The sequence below is a fragment of the Ambystoma mexicanum genome, chromosome 9 (genome assembly GCF_040938575.1).
Source record: "Ambystoma mexicanum isolate Mex_15411 chromosome 9, UKY_AmexF1_1, whole genome shotgun sequence".
NCBI lineage: Eukaryota > Metazoa > Chordata > Amphibia > Caudata > Ambystomatidae > Ambystoma > Ambystoma mexicanum.
In genome coordinates this window covers 593020232-593042070 of record NC_090931.1, presented here as the reverse complement: position 1 = coordinate 593042070, position 21839 = coordinate 593020232, and the positions used below count along the sequence as shown (strand labels likewise).

At 44.4% G+C, this 21839-nt stretch overlaps 1 protein-coding gene across 7 annotated transcripts in view; it reads right to left on the bottom strand.

Annotated features, from left to right (window-relative positions):
- NCOR1 (nuclear receptor corepressor 1) overlaps window positions 1–21839 on the bottom strand; it is a 2268409-nt gene that overhangs the window by 1944181 nt on the left and 302389 nt on the right. For all 7 annotated transcript variants that reach the window (XM_069615218.1, XM_069615220.1, XM_069615222.1 and 4 more), the window contains exons 7-8: window positions 18536–18592; window positions 1213–1265 (exon numbers count right to left, since the gene is read on the bottom strand). In XM_069615218.1, coding sequence (XP_069471319.1) covers window positions 1213–1265; window positions 18536–18592 — 110 coding nt within the window. The remainder of the gene's footprint in view (window positions 1–1212; window positions 1266–18535; window positions 18593–21839) is intronic.

Below are 21839 nucleotides of genomic sequence, written 5' to 3'. Positions count from 1 at the left end.
GTGTGACACAATGTAAAAGATGATGCCTATGGAGTTTGTCAGACTCCACAACCAAAAGGAACAGTGTTCAAAAATCACAATAAAATACATTAGACAGTGGGGAAAGGGTCTCACTCTCTCCAGGTTGAAAAAAATCAAGTCCTCAAAATCCAGCAAAGTTGCTGGGAGTATCTAAGGTGGAGGGAATTACCACATTTCTGAGAATTCTCCCCAACAACCTGTCAGAGATAAACGTTCTGCTCTTATGCATTCGCTATTTTAGGAAGATCTTCAAAGTATCAATGTATAAATAGGAAGTTCTTATCAGTCAGTTACTGCTATGAAGGAACAACCTTAAGGATTCTTAAGGATAGGAGTTTATCTACTATTATGAACTCTTAATGAGACAGGAAAACCATGTTCTCCCCCGTTCGTGTCACTCATTCCTATTGTATAACTCCATCCAGAACTACAGAGCTAATAACGAACCATAGCCTTCAAGGATATCTTTTTTGATTTCAGTCAAGAAGTCTTACTCACTATAATGTCAGGCTTGCAGCATCGCCAGGAACATTAACAGAGCAGCATACCCTTACCCTCCCATATGTTCTCCAACCACATTCAGACTTCCACATGGTTCATTCTTGAACGGGTCACTTCTGGCCCAGACCTGGCACTTCCGTTGGAATTACACTCCAAATCTAATGGTCTTATATCAACATACCTGGTCAAAAGCCTCTACCAGTCCAAATAGGTGGTTTGAGCCCATCAAGCAGCCAAACGCAGTAAGATTAAATAATTTCCATTTAAACAGCGTGGCAGATAATTTAGTTTGAACTGAACCTATTCATATATATTATATCTTCAGCATAACTGACGCATGATCCAACCAAAAGGCTCAACATGTACAAATACATTCACTCTTATCCCAGCATTCTCCACCTATTGTCCGTCATTCTTCACCTTCTTTACCATCCTCTTATTTTGCCCGGTATTTCCTTTTCCTTCCACACACCATGGGTTGTAAACCCTGGGTGAGTGCACAATAGATCACTTTCTTCCTAACAAGCCAGACTCTAGGTGACTGTTATGGTGGTCATGTTGCCACATCCCAAAAGCCCCTCAACATACACCTGTTCACATGAAAAACCCAAAACACAAACTGTGGCAAGATATCACACTAAAAATGTCATTAAAAAGCCCCCTCAATGAAACCAAAAACGATAGACTTACGTTTTGATGTTTTCATGATAGACCTTGGTATCCGAAGGCTGGTTGTAAAGTGGCTGAAAATGAATGGGTCAAAAATGGCTTACCAACATTGTATAAGGATTTATAATACAAAGGTGCAAAACAATTTAAACAGCAGTCCAGCAAATACACAAGAAAACTGTGCAACCATGTGCTCGCCCACAGTTGTAGATCCTGCACAGACACTGCACTTTAAAAAACACATTGGATCAGAGTAGAAAGGTCTCCTTGATATTTGTGTGAATTGAAAGCAATAGGTTATTAAATCTCTGCTTTAGAGATGTGGCTTTATTCGCAATAGGTTATCATTACTTAAAGTTTGCTTGTGAGATGCCTCGGACAGTGGTACAGCAATCTTTAAGTCCTACTTTAGACATTCATCTTTCCAAGCAATATTATAGGTACACACTGTCCGTTCATAAACAGCTTGTTTGCACATTTAATTCTTTTCATCGAGTGGTAAAAGCTAATTAGAAAAACAATATCAAAACTCCATAAATCTGTCTAACTCGTCAAACACCTTCCCTCACCCCAGTATATCTCCCTCACCACTAGAACATTGATACTCAAAACAGCCAAAACATTACAGCACTCCATAACCTACGAAACCTGCCCCACCAATAGTACTCATACCAGAAGTAGTAGTGCTAATATTAGTAATAGTATTTATATCACATAGTGCATGCTCTGAATATAGGTGTATTCACAACAGTCTATACTTTGAATCTAGGTATATTCCCAACACAGTATAGGCTTTCAAGATCGGTGTAGCTTCACCACAGTATCATTTGAATCTAGGTGTATTTTCTACACAACGCAGTTTCAGAATCTAGGTATATTCCTAATGGTGTCAGCTTTGAAAAACAGGTGTACTTTCAACACATTGTATACCTTGAACCTTGGTGTATTCCCAACACAATCTACACTCTGAATTCTTGTAATTAACATTGTAAGCTGTTGGTTTTGAGGTGGTGGTGGTTGCGTCATTGTAATTGTAATAATGCTACAACTATTTGAGGCAATGCAGTTCATCTGGTCTCGTACTGATAGCTGCTTTGTTTGACTTATGTGAATATATTAATGCTGCTTTCGAGTGCTTGAGTAGGAAATGTTTTACTTGAAATTCAGCCATTTGTACATTTTAATTGGTTGTGTGTCTTTGTGGTTAATATTTAAATTCAAAGTCTAATGTACGGTTGTAGTTTATTCTAAAAAGTATTTTGTGTAACATTACAGTGGAAAAGGCTGAATAAAGTCTCACTACTACTACATCGAGGTGCATTTCAGCACAGCATATATTGCCACACAATCTATGCTTTGAATCTAAGTGTTCACAACTCGGTGCATGCAGTAAATCTAGGGTATTCCCGACATAGTCTTAGCAATATACGCCTCCAATATAGGTGTATTACAGCACAACAGTGTACACTTTTAATCTAGGTGTTTGCAACACCGTGCATGCTCTGAATCTAGATGTAATTTCCCACAACAGTGAATACCCGAGTCTATTTCTTTTTGTTTTTAACTCTTTATTTGTATTTTCCAATAAAAACAGTCAGTTTACAAACAAGGATATATACATTAATAAATTGCACAAACTACCTCAACAACAATTTTGAAAAAAGCTACTGTTCATAAGAAAAAACTTCTTACAAATGATTTTATCTTGAAACACCTATATACAACCTTCCCCATGTAGAATGAGTAAAGACCAGTGAAGACACAGAAGATAACAAGACACTACACAACTCTCCACACCGACATTAGTAACCAAACTCAACACTACCCCTCCCCTCCCCTCCACAAATCATTCAAGAGCCTGCCCTCAACCATACATCTCCTTAAATGGTATCCACAAGTCCAAATAATATCTTCTCGATTCTGTTGCTGCATCATGTACTTGTCGTAGCTGGATAAGGTCTGTAAATCTGACAGCCAACCCTCTAACATCGGTTTCTTCCTTGTTTACAAGTCACCATTAGAGCGCTATCAATCCAACTTCCAGAACTACTAGAACTAACCTGTCCCACACTTCTTTCCAAAAATCCACAACCCTGAGGCAGCCCCACAACATGAGTAATAAGAGTGTCTCTACCCCAACAAGTCTCTCCACCTTGCATACCTAACCCATGCATATGTACCGGAGTCCAATATAGACGACCTAATATTCTTTGATCGGTATAGCAGAGGCTCAATTCCATCTTTGACCTTGTGCCTGCCTTCAATAGTCCAACACCCATTCCTTGCCAGAGATGTCCCCTCCTAACTCCTCAATCCATGCCCCCCCTTCAATCTTACCCCTGAAACTGCATGTGAATCCTGCATAGGCATAATTCCAAGGAAGGAGGAGACCATACGTGGCAGAGATTTAAATAAATCACAAACCGCTGGTTCAGTCCTCATTGGACCATCCAACATCCCTGGTCGTTCTGACAATAGAGCTTCCAAAGCAGTAGATCTCCTAAATTCTCTTTTGCCTAGGTCGAAGCTGCGACTTAGAGAAGCAAAGGATATCAACCTACCATCATGCCAAACGTCACTGACTAAAGACCCCTCTCAATCCAACTGCGCCAACACAAAGTCTAATTTCCAAATTGCAAACCTAGATTATGCCAAATAGTAGCCCCCATAGTTTATCCGTAAATTTGACAATTATACACAATCCATGATGCAAGTGCATTCCTAGTAGCCTCAATAGAAGGTAACTTTGTAACCAAATCAGGCATTTTTCCTGCAGAATATAGACCATTCATAGAATACAGTGAAAATAAAAAGGCGTATTTCTTCAATAGGATCCCCCCACCCCCATCATAATTCTCTAGGACAGGGTAACCAAAGTTGCCAGCCCGTAAACTGTGTACCATAATGTAACGTGGTATTCTTGGTCTTTTCCCTCTCGCCCCCCCCCTCCACTGACCCCCCCAAAGAAACCTCTGAAAAACCTGGTTAGTTTTTTAGCACAGTGTATGCTTTGATTCCAGCAGCTTACACCGGACAATGCAAGTATGGAATCTAGGAAATCCTCTCCTCTCTACTTAATCACGGATTGTCTCAAGCAACGTAGCAACACAGCCAATGTCAAAGCCAGGTGAACTCTCTCTGCTTAACACATGCGATATTTCCATGACCTGTAATACCCACTGGGTGGCAGACGTCTCTGTGCTGAAGTTGTCATTGTGCAAGGGCTGAACCCAAGTTAAAATGAATGCTATAGCTTTATAGTCCTGTAGCGAGGGCACATAACACGAGAGCCTTAACGAGGAAGGAGGGACCATAACACCCGGTACGGCTCGAGCTTCAGGTTTATAAAGCTCTTCGAACACCCTCAGTATTTTATTAAATAAGAAAAAAACAACTTATTAATGCTGCAGAAATACATCTTTATTGGGAAAAGGGTTGCAGGGTGGAAAGGGTAGCATTGTCAGGAATAAACATCTATACAGAAAGTAGGAGTTGCTATCCTTCTACAGGTGTTTTTCTGGTTGTGGGAGTTAATTATCAGTGGGGGGTGGAGTATTTAATTGGTGAAAGCAACTGCATATGTGAGCAGTTATTTCTTTATTTTGATCAGGCAGGGAATGTAGGGGCAGAGTTAGTAGTTAAGCATGTAAATATAATATTGATTCATTTAAACCACAAAAACAAGTGTATTAACATTCCGCAGGTGGGCACTCCATAATGTTCACTTACTTTTGTTTCTTTGTGTTGCAGTGTTTGTTTTTCATTGTTATGGATCAACAACAAAAAAAGCTTCCATTTTGTTAGCTTCCGTGATGGGGCTGGGCCACGTTGGGTATGTTCGCACAGCAATAAGTCAGATAAGCTATTGCTAGTATTGTATTTGTTTTTTATATAGCACTCTTTCAACACTTGTGTGGCCTCAATGCGCTTTTTTCCTTGGTTGAATGCATGTGTGCATGTTGCCGTTCTAGGACTTAGTGGCCTAAGCAGCACTAGAGAGGTCAGACACATAGGTGGGTGTTGTTGAGGGTTAGAGATAGATTGCTATTTTTGAGAGAGTTTATGTGGGTCAGCTATACCAAATTCCTTTCCGGTGGTGGTTGCTGCGTGCTAGTGGTAGAGGTGTTGCGGTACATCAGGTGTTTCATTCTGGACGGCTACATGTGCACTAGGCCGGATGTGCTTAGCCGTAGGCATACTCTATCATGCATGGATGCTTGGCCGTGCCTGCGGCCTGTGTCCAAACTAGTGGTGCAAGCTATACGTACTGTAGATTCGCGAGTCCTGTATATTGGGAGAAAGGCCTACATCGAACAGTGAAATTTAAGAACAACGCCTAAGCATAGCTGGATTCGAGAGTCCTGTATAGTGGGAAAGAGGCCTAAACCAGACGATGCAATTGAGTACAGGGCTAAGAAGAGAATCCTTGAATGGCAAGTCCCGGGTGTCCCCCTACAGTATGTGTCATATAGTAAGCCAAGCGAGGCTGTGCCTAAATTGAGAAACCTCTATGGTCGGCAGGCGGCCTCTGTTTTGCAGTGCTGGGGGTCTCCATATAAAACGAGCAGACGGAGGGTGCTGCCCCTCGATTCATATAGGTGGAGGGGGGCCTAGGCATGAAAAGCCGTGGGTTACAGCCGGTTATATAGGAAGTATCCATGAGTCATTGAGGGCTTATTGGACCTAGCTTAGGGAATAGGGTTGTGGAGGGTGTTGCTAGTGGTGGGAGCTTCCCAGGGTGAGTGTTGCGGGTTAACAGAGGCAGTGAACAGTTGATGTGCGACTGCTAGCCAGAAGCCTTATCTCGAAGTTGTATCTCATGTGGACTGCTGGGCAGGGTTTCGCAGTGATTGTGAGGAGAGTGTAGCCACAGCCAAGGCTGCTGGTTTAGCTCGGGTGCTATAGGGTTGGAATGTTATTGTGGGTGGGATGATGGTGGATCAGTAGAGCCACAAGGAAAGCAGCTGGCTTACCTGGAGTTCTAGACGGCGTGCAGTGTTGTTGAGCGAAGAGTGGTGGTCTGTCAGGTGAAACTACTGCTGGCCCCTGAGTTAAGATCGGAGGAGGTTATTAATTGAGTATTCACAGGGTGCAGTGGTTTAGAAGCGTATTGGAAAGAGACAGGTTTTAAGGGCCTTTCTGAATTTCAGGTGGTTTTCCATGTTGCAAATGTGTAGGGGGATGGAATTCCAGATGATCAGCGCTTGGACGGAGAAGGAGGAGCCGCCAAGTGTAATGGAGCTATGCGTTGGGATCACTAGGCGAAATGCATTGCAAGATCTGAGATTCCTGGAAGGTTGAATAAGGGACATTTTTGTCTCGCACGAATTTAGGGCCAGTGTTGTGGATTGCATGATGGGTGATACGCATGATAATTAACTCCCACAACCAGGAAGATACATGGCTTTGAAGATGGTGAGTCGAGCAATAGGGAGCCAGTGGAGGGCTCTCAGTGTAGGTCTAATGTGTTCTCTGGCGGGGAGGTTAATGAGCAGGCGTGCTGCCGCATTTTGGATTCTTTGGAGTTTCTGTAGTTGGGATGCAGGGGCTCCTAGGTGAAGGCAGTTTGCATAGTCCAGACGGGAGAGGATGGTTAAGTTGATAGCTGAGAAGCGGTGGGGTTAGGTGAGGTAGGGGAATCCGCAGGTGAAAGAAACCGGTTTTGGATACGCTGGTTGTGTGTTGGGTGAGGGATAGATTTTAGTCGGAATTTGCATCCAAGGTTTTTTACCATGTTTGAGGGTGCTGGTGCTTGTCCTAGGGATTCGGACCAAGGGATTGGTTGGGGGATGAGAGAGGTTTTCCCGCAGAGTAGGATAACGGTTTTCCCAGGGTTGAGGATGAGATGGTTGGTCATCATCAGATGATCAATATCAGAGAGGCACGATGACAGGTCAGGGCTTCCGGATCCTTCGATATTTGGGATTTTGAGGATGATCTGGATATCGTCCGCGTAGTTGAAGCAGGTAAGGTTGTACGGATGATTGCAGGAATGGGTTGTATGTGGAGGTTGAACATTAGCTGTGATGTGGATGCTCCTTGTGTAAGACCTTTGCAAATTGGACGGGATATGGATGTGAGTTGGTCAAGGTGTATGATTTGCAACCGGTTAAAGATGAAGGAAGAGATCCACGACAGGGCTGTGTTTTTGATTCCTAGTGTTTGTAGTCGGTCGAATAGAATCATGTGATCGATGGTATTGATAGCTGCGGAAAGGTCTAGAAGGATGAGAACCGCGCAGCCGTCTGCGTCAGCTGTTCTTTTTAGGTCATCCCACATGGAGACCAGCGAGGCTTCTGTTACCCATAGTGGTCTGAAACCAGATTGTGCTGGGTCTAGGAGGTTATTGGATTCAGCAAGTTGGCCAAGCTGTTTGTAAGCTGTGCAATTAGTTTGCCGATGTAAAGCGTATTGGAAATAGGTCGGTAGTTTTGGGGAAGAAGTGGGTCAAGCATCACTTTTGAATGGGTTTGGTGTAGGATGTTTTTAGGACTTTCGGGAAGGATCCTGAGGTGAGTGAGCGGTTAAGGATTGCGCGAGCGACATTACCTGCACAGGTGGCGGTTAGTATTTTCTTGAGCATACACGGGTCTTCTGGAAAGCCCAACGGGCAGCTGGTTGCTAGTGTTGAATGTGGTGTGGGCGCATGAGGAAAGCATTGACAGAAAAGAAAGCAGTTGTTTGGATAGATTCCGTGAGGGGTTAGGACCACGTCAGGCACTTGTTGCACAGCAAGGCAGAAGATTAACAATTGCAGGTGCGGAATGGGATTCTGGTGGATGATTTAGGCGGCTGCAACTTCTTTTCCGGGCAGTAATGTGCAGCATAGGTATGTGGCTGCGAAGTTTACAGGCTGCATTGTATCTGCGGGCTATCCCAGTTTGCATAGCCTGCAGATTAACCAATCGAGTTAGTAAATATACTAATACGCAGAGAAGATTATACTCTGGGGAACAATGACAACCCTACTGAATTCTCTTAAAACAGCTCAGTTCCCAACTTGAAAAGAAACATAAGTACACACAAAGCACCCATGCACAATTATACCTCAATACCACATGACGTTTACCAACCAAAACCTCACCAATGCTCAGTGACAGTTTTCTCTGAACTGAAGCTGCCAACAGGGCATCAAAGCGCTTGTCCCTCTCGTGTCCACTAACCCCCCTGTCCCCCAACTCTCCTTCTGTTGCAGATCCAGCAGAGTGCCAAGACACCACACTAGGGGCAGCAGTGTGTGGTACAAGACCAGATAACATCAGTAGTAGCACTATTAGTATAAATAAGATTGTTACTACCAATAGCAATACTTTTAGAACTAGTACTACTACCAGTAACACTATCAGAAGTAGAAGTAGTACTACTAATACTAACACTATTAGTAGCTACATTGACACCAATACATACTACCAGTAGCTTAGGAAGGTAATACGAGTACTACTTCAAGTAGTGCTATCGGTAGCAGCACTGCTAGAAGCAGTCTTAAGGACTTCAGTACTAGTGCTACAACTAAAAGAAGCTGTGTTTTTAATACAAACCGCATTAGCAATATAATGTGTACTATTAATAGTCTCAAAGAAATAGGAATAACCAGTTTAGCGCTGCTCTGGATTAAATCATTCCTAACTGATAGAATGGAAACAGTCTGGATAAAACCTTTCAAAGACACTCCACAGGACACCAACTGTGGAGTACCGCAAGGATTGCTCCTATCCCCAGTGCTCTTCAATATCTGACTCCAATAATCAAACTCATCAAAAGACACAGCCTAATGTGCTACAACTACGGAGGCACACAAATAAACTACAAAATCGAAGATGCACAAGAAGAGAATACAACACTGGAAGACTGTCTAAAAGAACTCTATGAATGAATGAACACAAACCGCCTCAAACTCAACCCAAGGTAAGATAGAAATCATGGTTATACCCAAAATCTAGGAAAATAACGATTACATTTCATGGTCCACGGAACTAGAAACAGCACCACACCGTTGTAAACAGTCAAGAACCTTTGAGTCCTAATGGACAATGAACTAACACTAGAACCACAAGTAAACCCACTAATCAAGAAATGCTTCTTCCTCCTACACATGCTAACAAGGATCCTACCATTCCTCTCCTTCACTCATAAAACACTGACCATCATCGCCCTCATCATGTCCAGAATAGAATATGCCTATAGCCTAACTCGGAACACTGGACCTTCTACCAAATAAACTGCAACGTATCCAAAATGCAGCGCCAAGACTTCTCCTCTGACTACCACGAAGAGACCACATCACTGCAGTGCTAAAAATGCTACATTGTCTGTCTATGAAACAACGCATCACGTTCAAAACAATGTACATAACGCACAGACCAATCCAAGGCCAAGGAGCAGAATTCCTGAATAACCATTTACCCAGTGGAGTAACTTTTCTGAAAATGTTGGGGGAGGAGGGACTTGACATCTGAAGAAAATGTGCCCCAGCCAAATGAATGAGGACAAAATGGTGTGCCATGAAAGTTGGGGGGGACAAACACCCCTGTCCCCCCCTAAAATTACACTCATGCATTTACCTACCGACAAGAACACTCAGATAATGCAACGACATCCGCTCGATACCAAAACCATGAACAAGAAAAAAACATGGGAGATCGTCCTTCTCCCACCTGACAGCAAACACTTGGAACACCCTCCCAAAAGAAATACGCAATACGAAGGGAAATACTTAAAACTTGGCTCTTCACCTCAGAACCAGACGGGAACGACCAGTAAAAACAAACACTACCGGAAATAGAACATGACTCAACAAGCGTACATGGAAGGAAGAAGCAAGGGAGGGAGAGCAGGAAAGACCCATTCCCAACAAAGCCCTCAGGTTGGGGGATCACCTAAGGGACAGGCACCAAAGCTGCAGACAAAGCAGCAGACACACCAGAAGGCCTTAGAGTGCCTGGTTCTCGAAAGGTGGGGACCCCGCCCTAGAAACCTACGGAGGCAATAGCAGGCACACCCATTGACAACCTTAGAGCAAACCCTTCGAATCATACCCACTCCACCCACGAGTGGGGGTTGGGTGGGGGGAGACCTTCACCTCCTTCTTGCCCACAGACCGCTAGACAGTTTCAGAGACAAACCTCCGAGGCACCAGAGGTCCAAGGAAGAAAATCGGTTTCTAAACCATCAATTAGCGCCACACCTCTAGTACACCAGAAAGGATCCGAACAGATTGGAAATACAAGTCAATTATAAACCTTGTCCAATTTTGCTAATGTGGACGGAACGGTAGGCTCATCTCTGAAAGGTCGTGGATCGTTGGCTAGTTGCAACAACGCGAAAATACAATTATTGGATGTATGTTATTTCACCTAATCCATTTCTCCTAATGTGAAATCTTCGAATTTCTTTCTTCAAATTGTTATTATGCGGGGGGAGATGTTCCCCCCCCTACCTCCCCCTACCGTACCCTATACCCTTACCCCACCCCATCTAGGTTTTAAAATGTAACCACTTACCCAAACAAATTTGAAGAGAAAAAAAAAAACGTTGAAAACTTCTCATTCAGGGAAATGGTATTAAGTGAAATGTAGGTATTCGACAATTACCCAATTATAAAAAGGGACTGTCCAGTCAAGGTTGTATACTTTATTATTATCACAACTGACAGTTCTAGCACACTACAAAATATAAAACCCACCCTGTAAAGGAATACAGAGGACAGACAGTTTCAAGAAGTAAAGGGGATGCACTCTAAATACTGACAGGAGGGTACTCAGTAAACTAATTAATCACAATGTTCAAGATTACTTGGTCTCAGTACAAAGGGAGCATTGGGTCGTAAAATGTCACTAGGGGCCTTTGGAGAAGGACCAGGGGAACAGAACCACAATGTGCCTTGTGCTTGTAGAAGTTCTTAGTGCTCAACAGGGTCGAGTCCGTTTCAGGGAACTTTGCAGCTTCAGCGACAGTTCAGGACGGGAGACCGCTACGGGTATCAGGCGACAGGCAGTTCGGTGAATAAGGGTAGATGGACAGCTGCTGGCTGGCCTACACGGCAGCTCTGGGTCAGGAATCGTTGTCTCGCCGCTGGTTGGCGGGTCTGAAGCACTTGTCGACGCTGGGTACTGGTTCTGGAACTGCTACAGGGTCCTCTGGGTTCAGTATCTCCCTCTGTTCCCTGGGAGAGGTTCAGGTTGGGGGATCTTGCTTCCCCTCTTTGAAATCCTGGCCTTCCTTCACTGATGCAAGCTGTAAGGTAGACTGTACCTTAAGCCAGGGTCCAAATGAGTCCCTGTTGTCCTTGCAAAGTCTTCAGATCTACCAAAAGAGGGACTCCGCTCCCGTAAAGCCAAATGGGCCCCAGTGCGGGTTGCCTACAGTAAACCGTTGTCCCAGACATGACAGTTCACTGGTCTTGATACTAAGGGGCGGGAGCCGATTTCATGTTGACACAGATGCATATGAAAAAGGTGTTGGATTTCCTGTCCCCTTTGTCAGCTCTTCGACCAGGCCTCTCGCATGCCTGTATCAATTAAGGCATCAGTATGCACTGCCGCCAGCAGAACGGACAATGGGCTGAGTGAATCCATGAAGCCTTTGAGATTTAATTAGGCTGGCCATTGCAGGAGGAAGGTTTTGCCCTCCGCATTTGAGATGCCCTCATGTGCTCCTGGGTGTCACATTTCAACTAAATGTGACAGGGAGGACTGTGCCTGTATGCTGTATCCCCCAGAGTACACAGGTCTATGGGTTTATCGTGCAGTGAGCATAGGAAAATGTGTGCGGCTTAGCCCCACACATTTTCCGAGGTTGATCTCCCATCATTCAATTTCTTTAAAAAAATTCCAAAAAAAGCCCAGGCGAGAGCACACCCACCCTGCGGATGGTCGAATTCCTCACTCAAGCCACCACTATACGCAAAACCTAGAGCATGACCGACCACAAAATGCCCCATTGCATAGCACAGGCAGAGAAACCTAACACAGATGTCCGAAGCAGCGAGGTAAAAAAAAAAAAAAAAAAAACGCACTAACCCAACCGCCAAAACCTCAACTTCTGCATACACCTATCACACGCCAAAAAAAACGCACCCACATCCTGGCACAGCAATCCGCATGCACTTCACTACACCAACAAAAACCTCCCATAGTCCCGCACAACAGCACATGGGAGTCTACCGATCTGTAAATCGCACCCATGCTGAGCGAGCAGTGCAAACCAAACTGAAGCTGTCTACAGGACATCACAACTGTCGCTCTACCTCTTCCCGCTATGCCCTACTAATCCATCCCACCCTCTTACCTTTCAGACCTGCTAGAGCACCAGGGGACCACTCACTCAGGTGGCGTTAGTGCACGTATAAATGACATTTAATATTAACATTAGTGTAGTATTAATATTACTACTACTTGTGGTGGTAGCAGTACTATCACCAATGGTGGTGGTACTACTATACGCAGTAATAGCAATGCTACCACGAATGACGATAGGAGCAATATTAAAACAACTTATATGCCATTATTTGCAGTAGTAGAAGCACTACAAATATCACTAAACATAGCTTTATCCCTACTAGTAACATTACTTGTATAACTGCTATTACTAGGACTGCTACTGGCAGCTCCACTGGTGTCATGACCTTTGCCCCTTGCTCTCACTCACAAGTCAGCCTTCCAGTTAGGGCCAAGTCAAAGGCCTTAAAACCTCATCCAAGATTCTCTTGGAGTCAGTCCTGGAGCCTTTGGCGCCAGGCTCATAACCATCATGAAGACCAGTATTAGAATGGGACTATTTAACTTGGGGCATTCAGCCAACATGGAGGCGCTCACATAGCTCAGTTACAAGGAAGTGAGCTACGCGGTCTAGTTTTTTGGGTGTGGCAAGCCTGGGACTACTTTACCTGGACTACTTTTTGTGTGGAAGGCCTGGACTATTTTACCTGGACTACTTTACCTGAGACTATTTAAACCACACCCAAACAGCAGAACATGCTTTGAGTTATTCTGCTGTGGGCAGCGTAACGCTCACCGTGTCCAGTTCTTTGATGCCAGTTTACCTGAAATCAAGGACCTGCAGAGAGAAAGAACACTATGAAACTTACCTGGAACAGTATCCTGTCTTCAATCCACTGCTGACTTCAGTTCCACTCACCTGAAGGTACGAACTCCATCATCCGGCACCGCATGCATCCTGGAATACCATAACCTGGAAAAAGGAGAAAGAAAGACAGCATTAGTAAGCGTTTACTCATGTTTCCTCCCAAATGAAGAAAGCCACACAATTCTTACCTGGGTAGTCATCTCCTGGTCAATATCATTGCTGGAACATTATGGCACTCGGCGAGGAACATCGCAACCTGCAAGGAGTCAAAAGACACATGTTAGCAATATAAAAGGCGAAACAGCGCCACGCATTGCGCATTACTCACCGGACAGCATCGCACACACCGCGCTTTCGCCTACCGGCCATTGCTCATCTTCAAACTGCAGGACAACACCAAAATACCTTTCCATACCTAAAAGGAAAGAAGCAAGACATTATTCGAACTAAGAGGAACATAAGAACTGCATATAAAGACTGTAAAGCAGCAAACCTACGGAGTCACAGCAGGCCTGGATTCCCACAGGAGGCTTGCACCAGTGAAGTAATTTGGTCGCTGCTTGCCCCCCACATCTACGCGCCCCTGCCACGAGGAGCAGGACAGAGAATCCACCTCTTAAAATATTAAGGTGAGAAGGCCCAAGGGGGAGGAAGGAGTTGAGGCCAAGGGAGGTGGGAAAACAAAGACAATCTGGTATTGAATCCAGCTCTCCAATATTGCAGACCCATCTTTAACCAGAGGCCTTACCAAGGGACCGGGAGAGGGTTCGAGAGTACAAATCATCCAACCAGGGCTGGGTGGTGTCCCTGTGGATACCAGGTGAGCGTAACAACTGGTAGGACAATTTACAATTGTATTACTAAGGCTACTAAAAAGTACTACTTCAGATAGTGGTACTAATTGCACTATTAATACCACTACTAGTTATTGTACTAAAACACATATTGCATTAGTGGGGCAGATTAGTAGGTAAGTAAACTTGTTACTGCTAAATGAAAATACAGCCACTGTGCCCCTTTTCTGCAATTATGGATATGAGGAGTGTACTTCCTCTCCCCCGCCTTAGTCAAGAACATTCTTACACAATGTTGATAGACCAGAATATCGTGTAAACTGGAAAACGGGCAAGAGATGTTTTAACAAGTCAGAAAATAATTTTTTGTACCGACTATAGCCCTTTTAATTACATTTTACAAGTCAAGACTTCAACATACCAAACGGCCCTCCTCCCCCCACCATGTTATCTTTTTCAAGGAAGTCTGCTTGCCTGGAACGCCAGCGTTTCGATTAATCCAGGGGCACTTAACTCTATAACCGCCCTGTTGATCCGTACGTTTAACTTTGAAGTACATGCAATAATCTTTACCCAACACTAGATGGGAGACTATGCACAGCATGTGAATTTGATCAGAATCAGACCCGAAGTTCCTGTGGTCCCAATAACTGGTCGGGGAAACCAAATAAGTTTCTCGTTTGCTTCCCTGCCAGCCATTCTAGTCTAAGGATTAGCTCGACAATATTCCGAGCTGCACACCATTGTGATTGGGACAAACACCTGCACACACTGCATCTTCTCTAAACCCCGCCCCCACACCACCACCACTTTGATTTCAGTCCTCATGCCATCCAGTGTAGATACCCCTTTTGTGATGGACGGTGAAAACCAAGGCTACACTTGTGTTAGGGAGAATTCTCAGAAATGTGCCAATTCCCTCTACCTTAGAGACCCCCCCCCAACTTTGCTGGATTTTGAGGACTTTTTTTTTTTTTAAACATGGAGGGAGTGAGACCCTTTTCCCCTACTCGCTCAGGTATTTTAATGCGATTTTTATACTCTGTTTCTTTTGGTAATGGAGCCTGACAAACTCCATAGGCATCATCTTTTACATTGTGTCACACATCACCTTTAGTGCAGTGACACAGAGAAGTCTTAGATCTCCCAAGGTTTAACTACCTTCTCTGGGATAAACTACTGTTTCCCAGAGCAGTAACAAAATTGACTTTACTGACATTTGTAACTTTCTAGATCCTGCACACACCCTCTTACAATAGGGTGCTGGAGGGGTTACCTTTTGTCTAACTTCTCAAGTAAGCTTTTGGAAGATCCTCCAGACTTCCACCAAGCAGGACTGACCAAGCCTGACCCGCCCGGCCCAGTCGAGTGTGGGTCCTCCGATGTGAGGAAAGTCCACCTTGACGGCCAGGAACCACGCTTATTGCTATTTGCTGTACCACAAGAAGCTGAAAGGCGAAAAAGCCACTGAAAGTAAAGTTTGCCGGTTGCCAACTTTGACTGTGCCAGTACAGTGCAGGAGTCCCCCAATGTGCTTCCTCTTGTCCCCACGACTGAGGTCCAGGAACAGTGAGACCTGCACAGGAACAGAAGTCTTCAGCTGTATATTTTATTCTTTACCAAGGTACTGTAAATCCAGCCTAAGAGAACTTAGCTCTTACAGTGGAAGTGCTTGTACTTCTGCAACTCACAAGTCTAATCAGCTTGTGACCCTACATTTGGTGGTTATTTTTATCAAAGACTCCTAAGAACTTGTGCAAAGACTTTTCCTTGTACTTACCTGAAGGGCTGCATCCTATACAAAGACTTTGGCCTATTGACTTTGGCTTAGCCTATTGAAATGAATGACTAAGTGAATGACTAAGTGCTATTTGAAAGTATTTGCCCTGCTTATGAAAATGTGTAATTTCTTGTGTTCTAATAACCTTTGCCTTTTACTTAGTATTTTGAATGCCAACAGTAAGGTATTAATGTCTCCAGCACCCTTGTTACTGAAGTCACCTGTGGGTGTAGGTTGTGTCTGTGGGCCATCCCAAAAGGGCCTTGTCTGATTCAGAAACTCAAAGTGTACAGTGTTGAAGTATATTTGTGTGTTACTATTCTATTGCTCCCTTCTGAAGAAGGCTTTATAACTGACTGATAAATTATTAATTGTTCATGCAAGAAACATTGAGTTTTAACTGTGAATCTATGTGTACCTCCACTACAGCTCACATTTCGCTTCTTGAGATAAGCCGAGCTGCTCGACACGCTACCAAAACTGTGTAGTGCAAGCTTATACCAAAGGTTGGGTTACCTATACCTGTAGTCATAGTTGTTTGTGTGTTCCCAGAGGGTACTGCATTCAAACGTTGCCTAACAATCTGCTGCATCTGTTCTTCACTTTAAAGGAACTGTACAAAGTCTAAGAGAACTTATCTCTTGCTGTAGAGTTGCTTGCATCTTCTACCACTCACAAGTGTTTCTTCAAAGACTTCTGAAACATTGTGCAAAGACTTTTCTACTTACCTTCAAAGAAGTGCTTCAGCCCATCTAGACTCTTGCCTATTGACTTTGGCTTAGCCGGTTTTAACTGAATGACTCGGATTGGGGGATCTGAAAGTATTTGCCTGCTTAAGAAATATTTGTGGTAACTTGTTTGCTCTAATAATCTTTTCCTTTTAAGAGCAACAGTAATAGATTAATGTCAACAGCACACTAGCAATTGAAGTCACCTGTGGGTGTAGGTCTCTGCTGTATGCCATCCCAAATGGGTATTTACTGATTCTGAACTAAGATTGTGTAATTTTGAAGTATATTTGTGTGGTGTTTTACAGTGCTCCCTTCTGAAGAAGGCTTACGTTTACTGACTGGTAAATACATTAATACTTGTTTTATCAAGAAACCCTGTGTTTAAGTGTTTACTTGGATACTGGTCACTGAACCTCTGTGTAACTCCCCTACAACTCACATTGACCCCTCTTGAGATAAGCCTCACTCGTCCACACTACCAACCTGTGTAGTACAGACTTATACCAAAGGTTGGGTTACTACTGCCAGGAGGTCAGGGTTGTTGTAGTGAAGGTCAACCTTTTTTAGGAGTTAGGAGTAAAGGAAACAGAACAAAACAGTATTGCTTTGAATACATTTGTCTCCATGCAGAAAATCTAATGAACAGCCCAGTTACTTAAGCAAATTCTCCAAATCTCAGCAGACCTACCAGGGCTACCCACTCGCCTCTGCATGCAACAGCTTCCCAGTTCTGCAAAACACTGGAACGATCTTCTGCCCCGTCCTAAGATCAGAATCTTCCTTCTGGTCCTGCCGCAAAGGCCTCAAAACAGTCTCTTCAGGCAAGAGCCCTAACCTTATGAAGTTACCTCGCTCCTCCATTTCTGTACAATTGTCATGTGTTCTAGTTCACCGCGTTTTTATTTTTCCTCTCTGTACATTTCTTATTCTGTTACCAGCGCCCAGTTGCCCTCGGTTTAGGTGCGCTTTACAAATGTCAAAATAAATCAATAGAATGTGTGTATGTTAAGGGAAGAGAGTGGCTGAGGTTAAGTGCAAGAGGAATAAGTGGGGAATGTGAACCTATGAAAGGATGACAGAAGTAGGGGTAGAGTAGTGGAGAGTACAAGAGTAGCAGAGTGGAGATCAGAGGAAGAGGAGCGTAGAAAATGTGAGTAGCAACAGCTGAGAGTACAGCAGAAAGGGGGAAAGACAGGAGCAAGAGAATGGAGAAAAGGTGCAAATGAAAGAAAGGAAGTATTTTAGGGCAAGGAATGCAAGAGCATGAGAATAAAATATCAAGAGAAACCTGGATGTTTGAAGGCACAATATCTTGAGACCATTCATCTTGGGAGACCCCAGGTTAGACACTATCTACAAGATCTAACAGTAAGAGTTAGGGGGATTTCCTTTGTACAATCATCACTAGCCATCCAGCATACAACAGGGTTCGAGATCTCTAGTGAAACATGAGATTTAGGGAAGAAAGGAAAGGGCTAGAGTGGAAGGAGATGAGAGAAAGAGGGATGGCCCGGACTTGCACCTTATTAAAACATTTAATAAGCATCCTTGAAACGGCTTTCACAATTTGGTGTGTTCCAGAGGCCATCTTGACACTTCATTGAGGTTGTTTCTAAATAAGTTACCTGTTTTGAATGCCCTCAATCTCGTTCACCACATAGGGCTCTACATCAACCACAGTACATCTCTCACGATTGCATATTCCCCATTGTAACATTCTGCCCACAGACAATACCTGCCAGTTATCTGCATCGCTGTACCCAACAAATTCAAATTCCACAAGCACTAATTGCAGGTTTATCCCTGTGCATTTATCCTGGTCGAGGTCCATCAAGAGTTACCTTATCCCCAGCTTCCTGTTAGTCTCAACAATGACATGCCTTCAGCTGGCCAGCAGACACACTGAAAGGACCCTTGGGCTCCATAGGCATGATGTAATGTAGAATAAAACTTACCAGTTCAACCTTTGGACCGAGTCCTTCTAAGATTTTATGCGCTTCTTCTGCCTTTTTCTGGGAATAAGAAAGGAGTCTGTTAAGAGCAGGGTAAAACAGTAGCATAAACAATGTGAAACAGGAGGACGTTAATAAGACCATTGTTACTGGCGTCTCTGCTTTGTTGGACTACTAGTTTGATTTTAAAACTAGTAGTCCAACATAGCATCAACCTTTTTCTGTGCACAAACAAGAAGACAATTGTGGATGAAAGAATATGATTTTAGCAAATTCGTAATTTGAAAAAGGCACGAGTGGACACAGCAATTTAAATCGAACATTGAACAATATTAGATACCCAGTTTTCTGGCACAACTATTTTAGACATATTTAACTTGCACATGACAATGTAGTGGCAGAGCTTTGTTTAATGTATTTCTAATTCTTCCTTAATAGGCTGGTGATCACCAGAGAATCTAAGCTTGGAAACAACCTAATCAAAGTACCAGAGTCCATGCGTAACAAAGCAAGGAACCCATACATGCACAACAAGCATTTGGTTAAATAGAGCATTGCTCCTGTTTTTTTTGCAGTCTCTCAAATGTTTACATTCAACGCATTTTCAAACTTGATAACACATTGTTAACTGTAAAGAGCGAAACTGTCGACTAATCTAATATTCGTACAAGACAAAAAAGAAAAATACCAGTATCGATAAGAAACAGCAATGCATATTTGACAGACATTCTCCCCTTTACACCTTGAAACAAACCAAATCTTACATTTTCCGTTTAGTTTATTTGTATTTGGAAAGCTAAAAGAACAAGTTACTCTTACCTGGTAACGTCCTTTCGATGGGATGGTCCGACGACGTATTCCATATCTATGACAGTAATCACCACAGCTGGCTGCTTTGGAAAATCTTTCAGCATCTGAGTCATGCGTCGATGACGTCGATACGCCGTCCTCGAGGGCCTCCGTCGAGCCGACATCACCAGATGTTATAAGTAGGACGCACGACGCCCGTAGCCTCCGTTGTAGTTTTTTCTCCAGAACGTGTGGCACCAAACCACTGCCAGTATGACCACAGAAATCCTTGCGGAAACGTAAGCTGCAATCACATAAGAAATTCTGTAGCGGGGCAGGTAGGGAGGGAGCGTTATGGAATATATCGTCGGACCATCCCATCGACAGAATGTTATCAGGTAAGAGAGTAACTTGTTCTTCGAGGGGATTGGGTCCTCTGACATATTCCATATCTATGACAGACTCCCAAAGCAGTACCAACGTATGGAGGAGGGAAAAATAATTTAGAATATAGAGATTTAGAATGTCCAATCAAATTTGTATTGTTTTGTTTTTCGTTGTTTGCCTAAGCGCCCTGATGCCCACAGGCTATCGGCGCTATACAAAAAATAAATACATACATACATACAAATTTCAGAGTAAAGGACCGCCTTGCCAAAGGCCAGATCCTGCCCATGGATAGAATCTAGGGAGTAGTGTCATAAAATATGGACCGAAGCCCATGTGCTGCTTCACAGATGTTACGAATAGGAACACCCCTCTGCAGGGGAGTAGAGGCAGCCATACCCCTAGTAGAATGGGCCCGTAAGCCTACCGAAGGGTCCTTACCCGCCAGGCGGTAACATTCAGAAATTGCCAAGATAATCCATCTAGACAAAGTCTGCTTAGTCACAGCTTGTCCCAAACGCCTTCCAGCGTAACCAATAAAGAGCTGATCCTCCACTCTGACCCGGGACATGCGTGAAATGTAGAAAATTAAAGCTCTCCTAGGATCCAATCTATGGAGCCTCTCCTCTTCCTTACCAGGATGTGGAGGATAAAATGCCGGAAAACAACCTTCTGGTTTAAATGAAATTCCGACACCACCTTCGGAAGAAAGGAAGGGCGAACTCTAAGGCTGTCCTTATGAAACACAGTGAAGGGTGGCTTAACTGAAAGTGCCTGCAACTCACTCACTCTACGAGCGGAAGTGACCGAAGGAATTTCAGAACAAGGTTCAAATCCCAACCAGGCACCTGGAAAGGTGACGGCAGAAACACATTAGTGAGTCCGTTGAGAAACTGAGAAATTAAGGAATTTTAAAATAAAAACACTCCTCAGACGGCGCTTAAATATAGACCGCGCCGCCAGGTAACCTATAACAGTACCCACTTGCAGGCCCCTGTGGGCCAACGAAAGCAAAAAAGACAGAACCACAGGAATGTCACATGAAAAAGGATCCACATTCTGAAACCTACACCAGTCGCAGAACTTTCTCCAACGGCAACAGTACAGGGACTTCGTCGCCGGCCGTCTGGCCGAAAGCAACACCTCCATCACGTCTTCAGGGAGGTCTAAATCCTTACACCTCAACCTTTCAGAAGCCAAGCATGAAGGTCGAGGGATCTGACCTCTGCATGGAGAACCTGACCCCCCCCCCCCGCTCCCGTGAGAGCAGATCATCTCGGTAGGGAAGACGACGTGGAGGGCAGATGGACAAGTCGAGAAGGTCCGGGTACCACGTCCTCCGGGTTCATGCCGGAGCAATGAGGATCATCTAGGAACCAAACCTCCATAACCTCTGCAGCACTTGCGGGATGACGGGGACTGGAGGAAACGTGTACAGCAGTGGGAAGGACCACTCCACCACAAACGCGTCTCCTAAGGCTCCTCTTGGAGGAAATTCCCTCAAGCAGAAACTTTCACACTTCTGGTTGACACTGGAGGCGAAGAGATCCACTTGAGGGGTCCCCCAAAGGGTGAAGATCTCCAGGAGAATCTCCTGAGCCAACTCCCACTCGTGAGAGATCACGCTCTGCCTGCTCAGAACGTCCACTGTCTCGTTTTCGTCTCCGGCCAGATGAACTGCCGAGATCGAAATTTCCTGCTGGATGGCCCAGAACCAGAGCTGCATCGCCTCCCTGCACTGAGGAAATGACCCTGCCCCCCCCCCCCCCTTTTTGTTGAGGTAGTGCATGGCCACTGTGTTGTCCGTCAGAATCAGGACATTCTTTCCTCGCACAGTCGGCAGAAAAGCCTTCAGGGCAAGCCTGACGGCCCTCAGCTCCCACAGATTGATATGGAGTCTGGACTCCTATGGAGACCAACGACGGCTGACTGTCAGCTCGTTGGCATGATCTCCCCATCCCGTGAAGGACGCGTCCGTCACGATCGTCACCTCCAGCCAGGCCAAAACAGAGCCCCCCTCTTCAGATTGCCTTCTACGGCCCACCACAGAAGGTCCTGGGCGACCGAGGGCGGTACCTGAACGGGGTCCGACATCCTGCCGGAGGACTGACCACTGGAGCTTGAGAGCCTA